Genomic DNA, 14,738 nt, shown 5'->3' with positions numbered 1-14,738 from the left:
GCTATAACTTATACTGTTATTCTACAGCAGGTATCCTACATGTTTCAGTTTTCTCCCTGGTGGTAGTTACTGCTTCCTCAGACAGTTAATGATCTGCAGTGACCTGCTAATGATCTATCACTTAATCCATGTGAGTTGAACATGAGGGAGAAAACTAAATCATGCAGGACTGACTTTGGACACCCCTGACCTAGAGGCTACCAGTGGACTATTGTTGGTCAACAAAGGAGAAATAACCTGGTAACAACCATTTGATTCAGGTTTTCTGGAACATGGATGTATCTAAAAGTTGAAAGATGCTATTCCTTAACTATCCCTACAAATAGATAAGGAATTTATATATTTCTACCTGGTTTTGATAAACATTCATGGTGGACTGCCATCAATGACTCTTTTCAAAGTAAGCTGAAATCCAGACTAACTTAGTAAACCAGATATTGTATATTTCTATTGAGGGCCAAGAAGGGACTAAATAAATAAATGAATAGATCATTAATTAAATATAATGCGAAATAAATAAATGTTTCATTAATTTTATCAGTCAAACCTGCCCATCAAAGTCAAGGAGAGGGGCTAAAGATCACTTGATCTTCACTAGTTTAGTCTGATTCTTTGAAAATCGACGGTCTTTGTGAGGAAGGATTTTCTAAGCTTTTCTGAGTTCATTGGAGAGATTTTACAATTAACAGACATTAGGAGATTGTCATCCAAACTATGTAGTGGATAAAGTCAGAGAACTGATTGAATGGCAAACACTGCAAAGAACTGCAAATATGTTTAAAAAGAAAACAAAATCATTGCAAATAAGACATGAAAATTTGGTTGTTTACTCTGCAAAAGTTATAAACATTCTGTAATTTAGAGGCAGAAGCTCAGCAACAGGTGTTTTTGTTCATCTAAAGCGTTCCTCTATTACCTTAACAGTGTCAATAAATCATTATAATTAAGATCATCTATATGTAAATGTTTTAACTGATGAATCTTTTAATTAATTTATATTTTTCTGTTTTTGTTGTGAATGTTGTGTAACCGACTGCTGATGCCAGATTAAGCCAGGATTCTCTTGAAAAAGAGACTTTTAATCTCAATGAAACTTTCCTGGTGACATAAAGGTTAAATAATTAAAAATGTTATTAAAAAATGTTAATATAACAAAATTGTGGTGGTCTGTGATTTTCTGTGTTATTTTGAGGTTTTCTGTGTCCAGTTTTCCTGAGTCTCTGTGCCGTCCTGATTGTTCCCTGCTGTGTCTCGTTTCTTTGATTACCATCAAGTGTATTTGTTCCACCTGTTGTCTTTGTCGAATCCTTGTCGTGAAACGTCTTGCTGCCTGTTGTTCTGTGGATTTTTCATTATATCATCATCACTTCAGCCTGTGTCCTCCCTCACCACTCCTCACACATCATGACAGTAATATTGTTATCAAAGCATTTTATTGATCCCAAATGCAGGCAATAGAAGGTATTCAGTAGTTACAGTAGTCAAACAAAACAAAGAACCACAAACAAAAGAAACTCAGATTATCATAAACATCTATATAAAAGCTTTGTGGGTCAATGTTTGTACTACTTGTACACATTTTTAACTTCACATTGCTGAGAAAAAAACATTTACCAACCACCAAAAGTGCCACCTCACTAACTATACATTATTAAACATTTATCTGAAGCATAGTTAAAAAATTGCTTTAGAGAAAATTAATAAAAATTTTAAAACTTTTTGAATTTAGGAGCTTAAATGTTTATCCAAAGGAGAACCACTTGCCAACAACTCATACTCCAGACTGTGTGCTATATCTTTTTTTAAGACTCAACATGTTCAAACTAAAAATCAGCTGACTTAGCAGAACAGAATCGAGTCCTTCGTGTCATTATTGTGGAGGAAAAATATCCTTAATATTAAGGTTTAATTACTACATGAAAATATAAAATAGAAATTGAGCCCTTTTGAAAATCTCTTGTAGAAAATGTTTGAATAGAAAGGCCAAATAATATGAAGATTACTGAAGATGTACATTTGAATTTTTTATGTGGATGCAGAAATCCAGGAAAACTCAGATTTTTGGTGTCCTCAGATTTTGGTGTCCAAAGTCCTCATTTGTTAGGGTTTTGTTGGCTGTTGAAACAATTCAATAAGCAAAAATTTATGCAATGTTTCTATGAACCTATGTTTATACAATGTCTACATACAAGGCACTGAAAAAGAAACAAGTTATAACAATGTGATCTTACCGTCGTAGCAACGGTTTGTCTGATGAGGAACTGCCTTTGCTGTCGTCTGAACCTTCACTGGTTAAAGATGAAGTCTCTGAGTTTGATGCCAAAGTCTCTGAGTTTGATGCCAAAGTCTCTGAGCTTGAGGTCGAAGTCTTCTTTTCTTCAGAAACTAGAAAATAAAAACATTTTGTGTGGAATGTCATTTTTTTATTTGACCTTTTTCAGTTTCTTTTGATTTAACTGAAGCCTTAATCTAGGTATCTCACTGGTCCTGTCAGACAAAAACCTTTAGTAGTGAAACTAAATCTATACCATGTAGCTTGCACAACGTGACAGGTCTCACGTGACTTTTAAAAATGGACAGTGTGTGAAAAACTTTACATGACAATAGGAAAGGTCACAAAATGAGATAAAGAAGATGATCACATATTGTAAATACTCGGAATGAATAAACAAAACAACAGAAATAAAGCTAGATTTGAAAATTTCACTTTTTAAATTAATTATAAANAATAACTAACTTGCTAATTTTTGAACATTTCCATTTTTACTATAATTAGTGTCATATAGTGTATAATTAGTATATTTAATTATCATTATGTATTATTTCACAGAGTAAGTCGACTCAGTTCAGGGTTTGTTCTGGAATAGGACCTGTTTATGAAGTTTATTTGTTTTTCTGCAAACTGACGTATAACAATTACATACATTAAAAGGTAAGTGTAAATTTCACTAAACAAAAAGTATGCTAACTAACATAAGATATAAGTAAAGACAATTGGTTAAACATGTAGTTCAGTTGCAGTCTAAGTCCAAAGTGCTAAGTGACGGTAATGTCTAGACATCATTAGCATGATTTGTGTCCTTGAGGAACTGAACTCATTCTTTGTGTTTTGGAATCAGCAGATGGTCCAGACCTCACGGACACTCCGATGGCTCTTCTGACAGACGTCAAAGATGATAATATTGATGCAGCCCTGAGAGCATCTGTATTGTCATTGAGGATTAAATACTTTTCAGTGGTCCTACAACGTATAATTTTGAATCTTATCATGAATCCTTTGAGTTTTTATCATAAGGTGCTGAAGTCATCTCCTTTTCTGTTTTTTTTATTTATAACAAGCACTTTGTTTTGACCGTGTTACTTTGATTTGTTCCTCTTAAAAAGCACATTGTATTGAATCACAAAAAATGGATAAAAAAAAGTTGTTCAATTGTCACTGCGGTGTCACTTCACTATTTCAGTATAGGGTTAATTTTGAGTGCATGTCCCCCAGATTGAGTTAAGGAATGTTGAAAAATGTCAGTGTATCTCCAACATTATATAAGCTGAAGAAACTCAAAAATTTTGAGTTTATTTCCAGCATTTTATGAGCTGAATATATAGAAAATTTCAAGTGAAATTTTTCCTAATCATAAATTGAGAAATATCAATATTTATAAGGCAATGTTGAGAGAATTTAAGGCAACTACACCTGTAATTTTTATTTTATGTAAACTTAAAACATCACTAAAATATTTTTGTATTTTTTTGAGTTCTGTGGACTTGTTAGGGTTTACAGTGTTGATGCATTTCATGCGCTTTGGTGCACAGACCGATGTGTTACATCTTTATGAGACAAAAACTGGGTAAAACTACCATTTACATTCGAGTGAGGTTTTTTACATCTTTTTATTTTCTCTATTTTGTCTGCATGTTATGTTGTCTGAGGATAAATGTGGTTCAGTTTCATTGCTTACATTCAAACAATAAAAAACATTTAAAAAAAAACATTGGGTTTGATGCTTCCTGGTCCAAATAACACTGAATATAGTTAGATTTCAGTATATTTAGGTGTGTTAATGCTTTGTAGTTTGATATTGTTCAGAGTGGCTGCCGCACATTTTCACGCCAACAAAAAAGTGTGCGTATATTTACACAAACTTTGACGCAAAATTCATTTTTATACATGCTGGCTTGGTGTAAAATATGACATTTTTTGTGTGTACTCTTTATGCATGAGGCCCCGGCTCTCTTTCAAATACTCTCTTTGCTTTTTCAAACCTTTCTCTAGCGCTCAAAACTTGTCTCTGCTCGGATCAAATCTCCACTTGCAATCCTCTCTGCTCACTTGCAAATCATTTTCTGCTCATGCTTGGAACAGAAAATGCAGGTGTTATACTGGGTGTGTTTGTTTCCTTCTAGGTGTGCACATGTGGATATGTATCTCAAGATAGAGAGATATCTCTCTATTCTATATCAATATAGGAATAGGAACAATCATGATAGATGCATATTAATAGAAAACCCACCAAACTGATAAAAACCAACAGCCATTCTTTTGAAAGAATGCTGTGACTCTACAGCGTAGAGATTACAGTGCTGCCGCTTCTAGTGTCCTTCTTGACACAAAGATGTAAAAGAATATGTACTCGCCTGACCCATCTGTGCCAGAAACAAACCATCTCATCAGCCACCAGCCGGCTTTCTCCAACTTTTACCCATATCCAAAAGTACCTGGTTGCACATTTCCATAGATTTTGTTACCGAGCTTCCTGTTTCCAGAGGTACGTCCACCATCTTCACTGCAATTGATTGTTTTTATAAGTCTTGCCACCTCATTCCTTTCAGAAAACTTCCCAGACTTCTCAACTACTTATTAAACATGTTTTTCAACTTCAGGAGATCCTGTCGGACAGCAGCCCCCCATTCACGTCACAAGTTTGGAAGCTTTTCTGCTCTCCACTCTGGATGTATGGCAAAATAGCTTCTGGTCGGTGTTTTCTTTGTAGGGTTACAAATGTGGACATGAAAAGTCCACATGCAAAAGGTTTACTCTACCTTTAATATGGGACATGAATCTCACAGGTCTGTGTGCTTCAATATGTGAGCTTCTGCCCAACAGAGCAGAGTAGCAGCAGCGATAAGGAAACACCTGGTGGAATTACGCGTTTGCTGAATTTATCATGCAAACTACTTCTCAGTCCAAAGCTCCTAAGAATGGCTGTAAACAGCATAATGAGAAGCACTGCCGTGAAGACCTGATGAAGGCGTAGTGTCTGAAAGAGTGGGAGCTTCTTAAAGAGACAGAGGCCCAATTTCAAGGTGTTATATTGCGAAGTCAAATTTCTTTTAAGTTGTGTGATACACATACAGCATTTGTATAACTGAAGATAACATTTACTTAATTATGCAATACAATGTATGCCTGAGAGAAACAATACCCACCACTAACGTTAGCAAAAAATATACAGGAAAAGGTCAAATAAAAAGATATACTACCCTGACTATGAAAGTTACTGTTTAAGAATATCATAAAGGTATCTTTAGGTCAGGTCCTCTGGGTCATTTATACAATTGATAAACAGCATTTGAAACTTGTCTCTGATGTACACACTGAAACTCAATCACAACTTAACAATATAAAAGGCAAAGATGTTGGATTAAGTGAAAATTTATTTAAAATCAAACCAAATTTACAAGGACAGATTCAACATAACACCAATTTACCAAACTCAACATAAGAAATTCAGCCACAGATCACGTCTATAAACCAGAAAAAAAATCTTTGCAGAATATTTTACTGTCTACATTAGAGAGAAGCAACTGAAGAAAGCCCTTTTAAAGTTTTTAATTAAAATTAAAATAAAACTTAACAGATCAAATAAGCAATAGAAACTAAGCTGACAGTGATTAAAGAAACAATATATAATTTACCCAAAACCAAAATATTTATGAGAATCAGGTGAATATTGCCACATCTACAAATCAAATGTATCACTGAGGCAAAACTTAACCCTGTAACTATATTACAGCCAGAACGATTAATGTGTTGATAGTTTTTGGATAAGAAAAGGTTTGACACACATAAACACAATATCTTATATTACCTTAGCCAACATGTCCAGAGATAAAATGTTTGCAGATATAAACTCCAATTGTCAGAATAACTGTTGACTGAAAAGTTAAGCTTTGTTGAAATTATTTAAAAATGATTATCAATGTTTTTCCAGATAATAAAAATAGTATAATAACTCCCATTTGATTTAACAGCATTTGAGTGAGTTCATGTATAATGTCCAATATTACATGAAATACAATTTAGCCAGAAAAAGAGAAAGTTGTGCCATTTATTGGTCAGTGCAAACTGATGAACCTACAGAAACAAAAAGACAAAAGATTCAGTCAAGAAGAAAGTACTGGAATTTTGTACATTTAATAAAACAAGATAAACAGAATTATATCCTTTGAAATCAACAGAAACCAAAAGTTGTGATGAAGTCAAAACTTCTGTTTAAGAGTAAATTGCTAATAATACAAAAATAAATTCAAAGGCAGAATAATAATAATAATAGTGGCTAAAAACATAAAAAAAAACAACATTACAAACTTTCTCTCCAGCAATAGACTCAACTTCAAATCTAATTAATGGTAAACAATTAACATTATTCCATTTGGGACAAATAAGTTCTTATAAAATGCTTTGTACCGCCTTCCAGAGGTGAGCTTAACAAATTCATAAACATGTTGACTTCAGTCCCTATAATCTGTTGGGTCTTTGGTTTTGTCTGCCTTTATGTAAATCTCTTGGCTTCCTTTGCTCTGTGCTGATGATCTTATACTGATGATTCTGGACCATCTGAAAATTTCTCTTAAATTTAAATTGTTTATTTTCATTTCCTTTTATTCTGCTTTTTGTGCTGTAAGGAGATTGCTTTGAGTTTCTGTTTTAAGTTAATTAAAATCCAACCACAGCTTCTGAAGCTCTGTTAAAGCTTCTCTGATCAGTTTTAGGATCCTCTCTATATTCGATATGATCCATAAAAACATTCTACTGAAAACAATAAGTGTCTTTTTATGTAAGCTTTACAAAGTCAGAATGTTCAGTTAGAAAATAGTTTGGTCATATCCATTATCCTTTCCAAAGAGTAAAACTGAATGAATATCTTCCAAAAGTGGAGATTAAAGAAAATTTGGAGAATATTTTAATAATAATTAAAAAAATGTTGCATAATACAGGTAAAACAAAGTTTTGTTTTTACATACAGGCCTTATGTTTAATAAAAGAAGCTTCATTCAACATTCAGCGACTCACTTGTTTGCATTTGTCTGTTTCTGCTTTTTCATGCTTGTGGCAGAAACTGGGTTTCCTCTGGAGGCTGACCGTCCACAGCTGCAACATCAGAAACCATGTGAATAAATGTTCTGCTACAAATCGATGTAAAATGTACAGAAAACATCCATAAAATAGATTTTTTTTAAAATTACAAAGCTAAGGATATAAACAGACTAAATAGTGAGAAGCTTTACTTACGAGAAGGTGGACGTTTGGCTGAAACAAATAGAAAAAACAACTTTAGATTTAAAAAGTCCCTTCAATTCTGTCATTCTCTACAGAGACAACAACCCAGCAAGCATTTCAGATGAACATGATCCAAATAATTCATGGATCTCTAGGCTAGATTTTGTAGATATTTGGTTCTAATATGGTACATTTTTGACATCCATAACTGGTTTTAGCTGACATCATCAGATTTTATTATAATTAAATACAAAAAAAATTAACCTGTGAAACTCACTATTCCTCAACTACTGTTTCCTACCAGTAATACTAGAGAATGTCATTAATTTTATTAGTAATCTATTAATTCAGCAGATTTAGTCTGATTTTATTCTTGTATGAATTGAGAACAGTTTTTACAATTAGAAATGATCAGTTTCTGATCTGCCTTAGAAATAATCTATGAGCTCTGAATAATCTGTGTTACAAACAAACTCAGTCACAGAGGAGCTCAGTTTGGAAATTATGATGCTGATTAACTGACATTTGAATTTTTAAGAAAACTAATGGCACTTCATATCTGGTCATATTCAGCAAACAGCAGGATGTGCAGCTCAAATGTTTAAGGAGGATTTAAATTAAAATGCAGGTTCCAGTCTTCAAGTACAAATATTATAATCATATTTACCGCTATCCTTTCAATTTTTAGTTCTCAAATAAAGAAACTGCTGATCCTTTTTATGCAAACTTAACCTAATTACAATAATTTAACATCAGAAAAAGGATCAAATTCTTTCATACTAACTCAAATGAAGCTGATCTTTGAGTTTTTGATCAAGTTTTCTGTCACTTCCACATTTGTGTTGCATGGCCCTAAATCTAAATTTAGATTACTTTTAGACTAGAAAGTATTGCCTGGTTTAAACCTAAGATAAATACGTAGGTCTAAATGATGGCTAAACATCAGTGACACTGTCTAAAGTTAATATAAAGCTTCAATGTTTAAGCAGGTCTGTTTCTCACTTGTTAAAGCTCAACAATCAAAATACAGAAAAACAAAGAAATTGACCAACTCACCGTTCTTCTTCTTGTAAACAATGAATCCAATCACAGCAATGAGACCAAGAACAGCCACAGCAGCAACAACAGGGATGATCACAATGCTGATATTTGCTGTTGAGAAAACAAACCAGGTTAAAATCATGTAGATGTTTCTTTATGCCATTTCATCTAAACACCATGAAAAGGTTTTTGTTTAGTTCTGGTTTCTTGGCTCCAATGTATTTTCTTTCAGCAACTATAATTGTAAGTTGTTACTTCATTAATAATTAACAGCTATTTTTAAATGTCATAAAGTTGTTTTTAACTTTAATATAACCTGAAACATGAATATTAATGGACTTGAAAGGTTGGTTGAATTTGGTATTGTTTAAAATACACATAAACATTGTATTAGCAGTAAATAACTTGTTTTAACATTTATCCTGCAGAACATTTATTTAAAACAATCCTAAAAAGAACTGCTTCTGATTCTGAGCCCTAACACAGAAAGTAAATTTAACAACACAAACAAGTCATATAGAATTTTCTAATTAGCAGGTATTTATCTATAAATAGATACATTTATATAAATACGTACATTCATTGGTCAAGATTCTTGTTTTCTCCAGTCTATGGGTCACGTCTTCCTTGTCTCCAGAGAGCTGAAACACACATTCATACTTGTTCCAGTCTCCAGTTGGAACAGATGACAGATCGATGTGAACGCTCATCTGGAAGGTCCCATCATTGTTGGGGACGATCTCTCCTTTCTCCACACCATCATGAATCTCCTCTCCATCTTTCCTCCAGAACATTTCAGCTCTGTTGGGGTAGAAACCTGTAGCGAAGCAGCTGATTGGAGAGGAGGACGACTTCTGGAGGAGAGACACTGAGGGACGCACTGGAGACAGAAACACAACGTTCAAATATTAACAGTTTATAATGATTCATGAGTCATGAAAATAATATTATATTAATGTGTCAGAACTGGAGACAAGCCTCAGAAACACAGACTTCAGTCATTGAGTCAAAATGACAAAATCTAGTAAAACAAGATACTCAGATAATCAATTTACATAAAAAGTCAGGATATGTGACGGTACCTGTTCTCATCAGAGAGCTTCTCCCATAGTCAACATACTTCTTCACCCACTCAGGACAAATCTGGTTGAGGTAGTTCTTGTTAGATTCCAGCCAACCTCTGTCATTGTTCCATTTGTTTGTAGTAAGTACAGCCTGTTGTTTTGGAGCAATCCATGTGTTTGACTCCGTGCTCCATATTAGCCAGTCTTCTCCATCATAGCCATGCTGTCGATAACCAGTAACCTTTTGAGTCTCATCATCCCACTCACAGCCGTACATCTTCTGGACAACATGAACACCTGAAAGACAGAGATAGAAGGAAGAACTGAATAGATTAGGTTTATTCCTCATTTAATAACAGTTTGAATAACACAAATCAACAGTCATCCATATATTACAGACATCTTACTAGAGAAACAAAAACTCCTGAGTAAAATGTAGAAAAGATATTATAACAGAACCTTCACAGATTTACTGTCAGCAGTTTATCTACACTGACCAAGGTAGTGTAGCTGCATGTAGTGGAGATGTACACAGGCACTGTGAACTTTTCAATAAGTTAATCTAATTTATTACATAATGAGCATTTTCAGACAGACAGTGAGCTGACAGGCCTGATGACAACATCATACAATGTTCTGGTATAAGACGTTACAGACCCTGTGAGGTTTCGGTTACGGGTTTTTCACTGAGGAAAACCAGATCATGAAATGAAAAATAAACACTAACTCCATCAGTAACAGACTAGTGTATGGGGGGAAGAATCTGCAGACGGTCCAGTTCACCTGCCCACAGAACTCCTCACTCCGACCAGAACCACTGACCCAGCAGCTCCTTCTCTAGAAAGCAGCTCAATCAGAACCAGCTGATGAACATGAAGGTTTTCCTGCTGATCAGAGGAAACCTGATCAAATAAAACATGTCTGATCAGTCTGACAGTCTGAGCTGCTTCAAGCTGCCATCAGTCTGAACAATCCGACCCGGTCCAGCTGATCTGGGTCAGTATTTCTCTGTTTGTGCTGCCAGATGCCTGAATGAGCAGAAACCTGATTCCTGCTAACCAGACAAACTGTTTCTGCTCTGAGCTGCTGAGACGTTTGTTAAACGGGTCTGAAGGAGACGAAGGTCGTCGTTCCTGGAAACGCAGCTTCATCCAGCAGCTGCTGAGGGAATAAAGAGTCAGAGAGAAGCTGGAACCCTGAGCCCGTCTGACCCGGTTCACTGATTCTACCAGAGTTTCTGACCCGGTTCACTGATTCTACCAGAGTTTCTGACCCGTTTCNAAAAAGTCCCTTCAATTCTGTCATTCTCTACAGAGACAACAACCCAGCAAGCATTTCAGATGAACATGATCCAAATAATTCATGGATCTCTAGGCTAGATTTTGTAGATATTTGGTTCTAATATGGTACATTTTTGACATCCATAACTGGTTTTAGCTGACATCATCAGATTTTATTATAATTAAATACAAAAAAAATTAACCTGTGAAACTCACTATTCCTCAACTACTGTTTCCTACCAGTAATACTAGAGAATGTCATTAATTTTATTAGTAATCTATTAATTCAGCAGATTTAGTCTGATTTTATTCTTGTATGAATTGAGAACAGTTTTTACAATTAGAAATGATCAGTTTCTGATCTGCCTCAGAAATAATCTATGAGCTCTGAATAATCTGTGTTACAAACAAACTCAGTCACAGAGGAGCTCAGTTTGGAAATTATGATGCTGATTAACTGACATTTGAATTTTTAAGAAAACTAATGGCACTTCATATCTGGTCATATTCAGCAAACAGCAGGATGTGCAGCTCAAATGTTTCAGGAGGATTTAAATTAAAATGCAGGTTCCAGTCTTCAAGTACAAATATTATAATCATATTTACCGCTATCCTTTCAATTTTTAGTTCTCAAATAAAGAAACTGCTGATCCTTTTTATGCAAACTTAACCTAATTACAATAATTTAACATCAGAAAAAGGATCAAATTCTTTCATACCAACCCAAATGAAGCTGATCTTTCAGTTTTTGATCAAGTTTTCTGTCACTTCCACATTTGTGTTGCATGGCCCTATATCTAAATTTAGATTACTTTTAGACTAGAAAGTATTGCCTGGTTTAAACCTAAGATAAATACGTAGGTCTAAATGATGGCTAAACATCAGTGACACTGTCTAAAGTTAATATAAAGCTTCAATGTTTAAGCAGGTCTGTTTCTCACTTGTTAAAGCTCAACAATCAAAATACAGAAAAACAAAGAAATTGACCAACTCACCGTTCTTCTTCTTGTAAACAATGAATCCAATCACAGCAATGAGACCAAGAACAGCCACAGCAGCAACAACAGGGATGATCACAATGCTGATATTTGCTGTTGAGAAAACAAACCAGGTTAAAATCATGTAGATGTTTCTTTATGCCATTTCATCTAAACACCATGAAAAGGTTTTTGTTTAGTTCTGGTTTCTTGGCTCCAATGTATTTTCTTTCAGCAACTATAATTGTAAGTTGTTACTTCATTAATAATTAACAGCTATTTTTAAATGTCATAAAGTTGTTTTTAACTTTAATATAACCTGAAACATGAATATTAATGGACTTGAAAGGTTGGTTGAATTTGGTATTGTTTAAAATACACATAAACATTGTATTAGCAGTAAATAACTTGTTTTAACATTTATCCTGCAGAACATTTATTTAAAACAATCCTAAAAAGAACTGCTTCTGATTCTGAGCCCTAACACAGAAAGTAAATTTAACAACACAAACAAGTCATATAGAATTTTCTAATTAGCAGGTATTTATCTATAAATAGATACATTTATATAAATACGTACATTCATTGGTCAAGATTCTTGTTTTCTCCAGTCTATGGGTCACGTCTTCCTTGTCTCCAGAGAGCTGAAACACACATTCATACTTGTTCCAGTCTCCAGTTGGAACAGATGACAGATCGATGTGAACGCTCATCTGGAAGGTCCCATCATTGTTGGGGACGATCTCTCCTTTCTCCACACCATCATGAATCTCCTCTCCATCTTTCCTCCAGAACATTTCAGCTCTGTTGGGGTAGAAACCTGTAGCGAAGCAGCTGATTGGAGAGGAGGACGACTTCTGGAGGAGAGACACTGAGGGACGCACTGGAGACAGAAACACAACGTTCAAATATTAACAGTTTATAATGATTCATGAGTCATGAAAATAATATTATATTAATGTGTCAGAACTGGAGACAAGCCTCAGAAACACAGACTTCAGTCATTGAGTCAAAATGACAAAATCTAGTAAAACAAGATACTCAGATAATCAATTTACATAAAAAGTCAGGATATGTGACGGTACCTGTTCTCATCAGAGAGCTTCTCCCATAGTCAACATACTTCTTCACCCACTCAGGACAAATCTGGTTGAGGTAGTTCTTGTTAGATTCCAGCCAACCTCTGTCATTGTTCCATTTGTTTGTAGTAAGTACAGCCTGTTGTTTTGGAGCAATCCATGTGTTTGACTCCGTGCTCCATATTAGCCAGTCTTCTCCATCATAGCCATGCTGTCGATAACCAGTAACCTTTTGAGTCTCATCATCCCACTCACAGCCGTACATCTTCTGGACAACATGAACACCTGAAAGACAGAGATGGAAGGAAGAACTGAATAGATTAGGTTTATTCCTCATTTAATAACAGTTTGAATAACACAAAACAACAGTCATCCATATATTACAGACATCTTAATAGAAAAAAAGAAACTCCTGAGAAAAATGTAGAAAAGATATTATAACAGAACCTTCACATACAGATTTACTGTCAGCAGTTTATCTACACTGACCAAGGTAGTGTAGCTGCATGTAGTGGAGATGAACACAGGCACTGTGAACTTTTCAATAATTTAATCTAATTTATTACATAATGAGCATCTTCAGACAGACAGCGAGCTGATAGGCCTGATGACAATCTCGTACAATGTTCTGGTATCAGACGTTACAGACCCTGTGAGGTTCCTGGTACGGGTTTTTCACTGAGGAAAACCAGACTATAAAATGAAAAATAAACACTAACTCCATCAGTAACAGACTAGTGTATGGGGGGAAGAATCTGCAGACGGTCCAGTTCACCTGCCCACAGAACTCCTCACTCCGACCAGAACCACTGACCCAGCAGCTCCTTCTCTAGAAAGCAGCTCAATCAGAACCAGCTGATGAACATGAAGGTTTTCCTGCTGATCAGAGGAAACCTGATCAAATAAAACATGTCTGATCAGTCTGACAGTCTGAGCTGCTTCAAGCTGCCATCAGTCTGAACAATCCGACCCGGTCCAGCTGATCTGGGTCAGTATTTCTCTGTTTGTGCTGCCAGATGCCTGAATGAGCAGAAACCTGATTCCTGCTAACCAGACAAACTGTTTCTGCTCTGAGCTGCTGAGACGTTTGTTAAACGGGTCTGAAGGAGACGAAGGTCGTCGTTCTGGAAACGCAGCTTCATCCAGCAGCTGCTGAGGGAATAAAGAGTCAGAGAGAAGCTGGAACCCTGAGCCCGTCTGACCCGGTTCACTGATTCTACCAGAGTTTCTGACCCGTTTCTCTGATTCTACCAGAGTTTCTGACCCGTTTCACTGATTCTACCAGAGTTTCTGACCCGTTTCTCTGATTCTACCAGAGTTTCTGACCCGTTTCTCTGATTCTACCAGAGTTTCATCCCATCTGCTGGTTCTGGAGCAGAATCTTCTTCCAGCGGCTCAAAGTTCTGCTTCCCTCTGACAGCAGGTCGTTCCAGCTGCTCTGCTGACCCTCTGGATGGAGGAGGACGTCTTCTGTCCACTGGACCCGGTTCCTCCTGGTTTCCTGTGTTTCACAGCGACTGAGAGGAGAACCGGGCCTGGGTTGGACGTTCCTCTCTGTTTCCTGTCATGTGACCTGCTGGTTCTGCTGCGGCACCAGAAGGTCCAACTCGTCTCTACCAGCATGGAGGAGACAAACCGTCCTGTCCCCGTCTCATTTCTGTCCGTCTCTGGACAGACGGAGGAGAAAAGCTGCGTCTTTAACGGATGTTCTGGTTCTGCTGCTGCACTGATCGGTTCTGATCCACAACAAACCAGCAGCTGGAATGAGAGACTGAACCGGGCTTTAACCGGGTCATGTT

At 35.9% G+C, this 14,738-nt stretch overlaps 1 protein-coding gene across 3 annotated transcripts in view; it reads right to left on the bottom strand.

The window, feature by feature from the left end:
- Positions 1-1,898: 1,898 nt before the first annotated feature.
- Positions 1,899-14,738, bottom strand: part of LOC106935160 (class I histocompatibility antigen, F10 alpha chain-like) — a 36,704-nt gene continuing 23,864 nt past the window's right edge. For 2 of the 3 annotated variants that reach the window (XM_015015489.1, XM_015015488.1), the window contains exons 3-8: positions 12,946-13,224; positions 12,441-12,743; positions 11,879-11,974; positions 7,511-7,528; positions 2,232-2,385; positions 1,899-2,115 (exon numbers count right to left, since the gene is read on the bottom strand). In XM_015015489.1, the coding sequence (XP_014870975.1) occupies positions 2,094-2,115; positions 2,232-2,385; positions 7,511-7,528; positions 11,879-11,974; positions 12,441-12,743; positions 12,946-13,224 (872 nt within the window). In that variant the 3' untranslated portion in view covers positions 1,899-2,093. Of the gene's footprint in view, positions 2,116-2,231; positions 2,386-6,236; positions 6,353-7,291; positions 7,370-7,510; positions 7,529-11,878; positions 11,975-12,440; positions 12,744-12,945; positions 13,225-14,738 lie in introns of those variants that run through there. The other variant, XM_015015490.1, reaches the window with a different exon arrangement.

The sequence above is a fragment of the Poecilia latipinna genome, unplaced genomic scaffold, assembly GCF_001443285.1.
Source record: "Poecilia latipinna isolate Pla-1442-1.1 unplaced genomic scaffold, P_latipinna-1.0 Scaffold1917, whole genome shotgun sequence".
Taxonomy (NCBI): domain Eukaryota; kingdom Metazoa; phylum Chordata; class Actinopteri; order Cyprinodontiformes; family Poeciliidae; genus Poecilia; species Poecilia latipinna.
The sequence above is the reverse complement of the archived record's forward strand: the minus strand, read 5'-3'. Positions and strand labels throughout refer to the sequence as shown.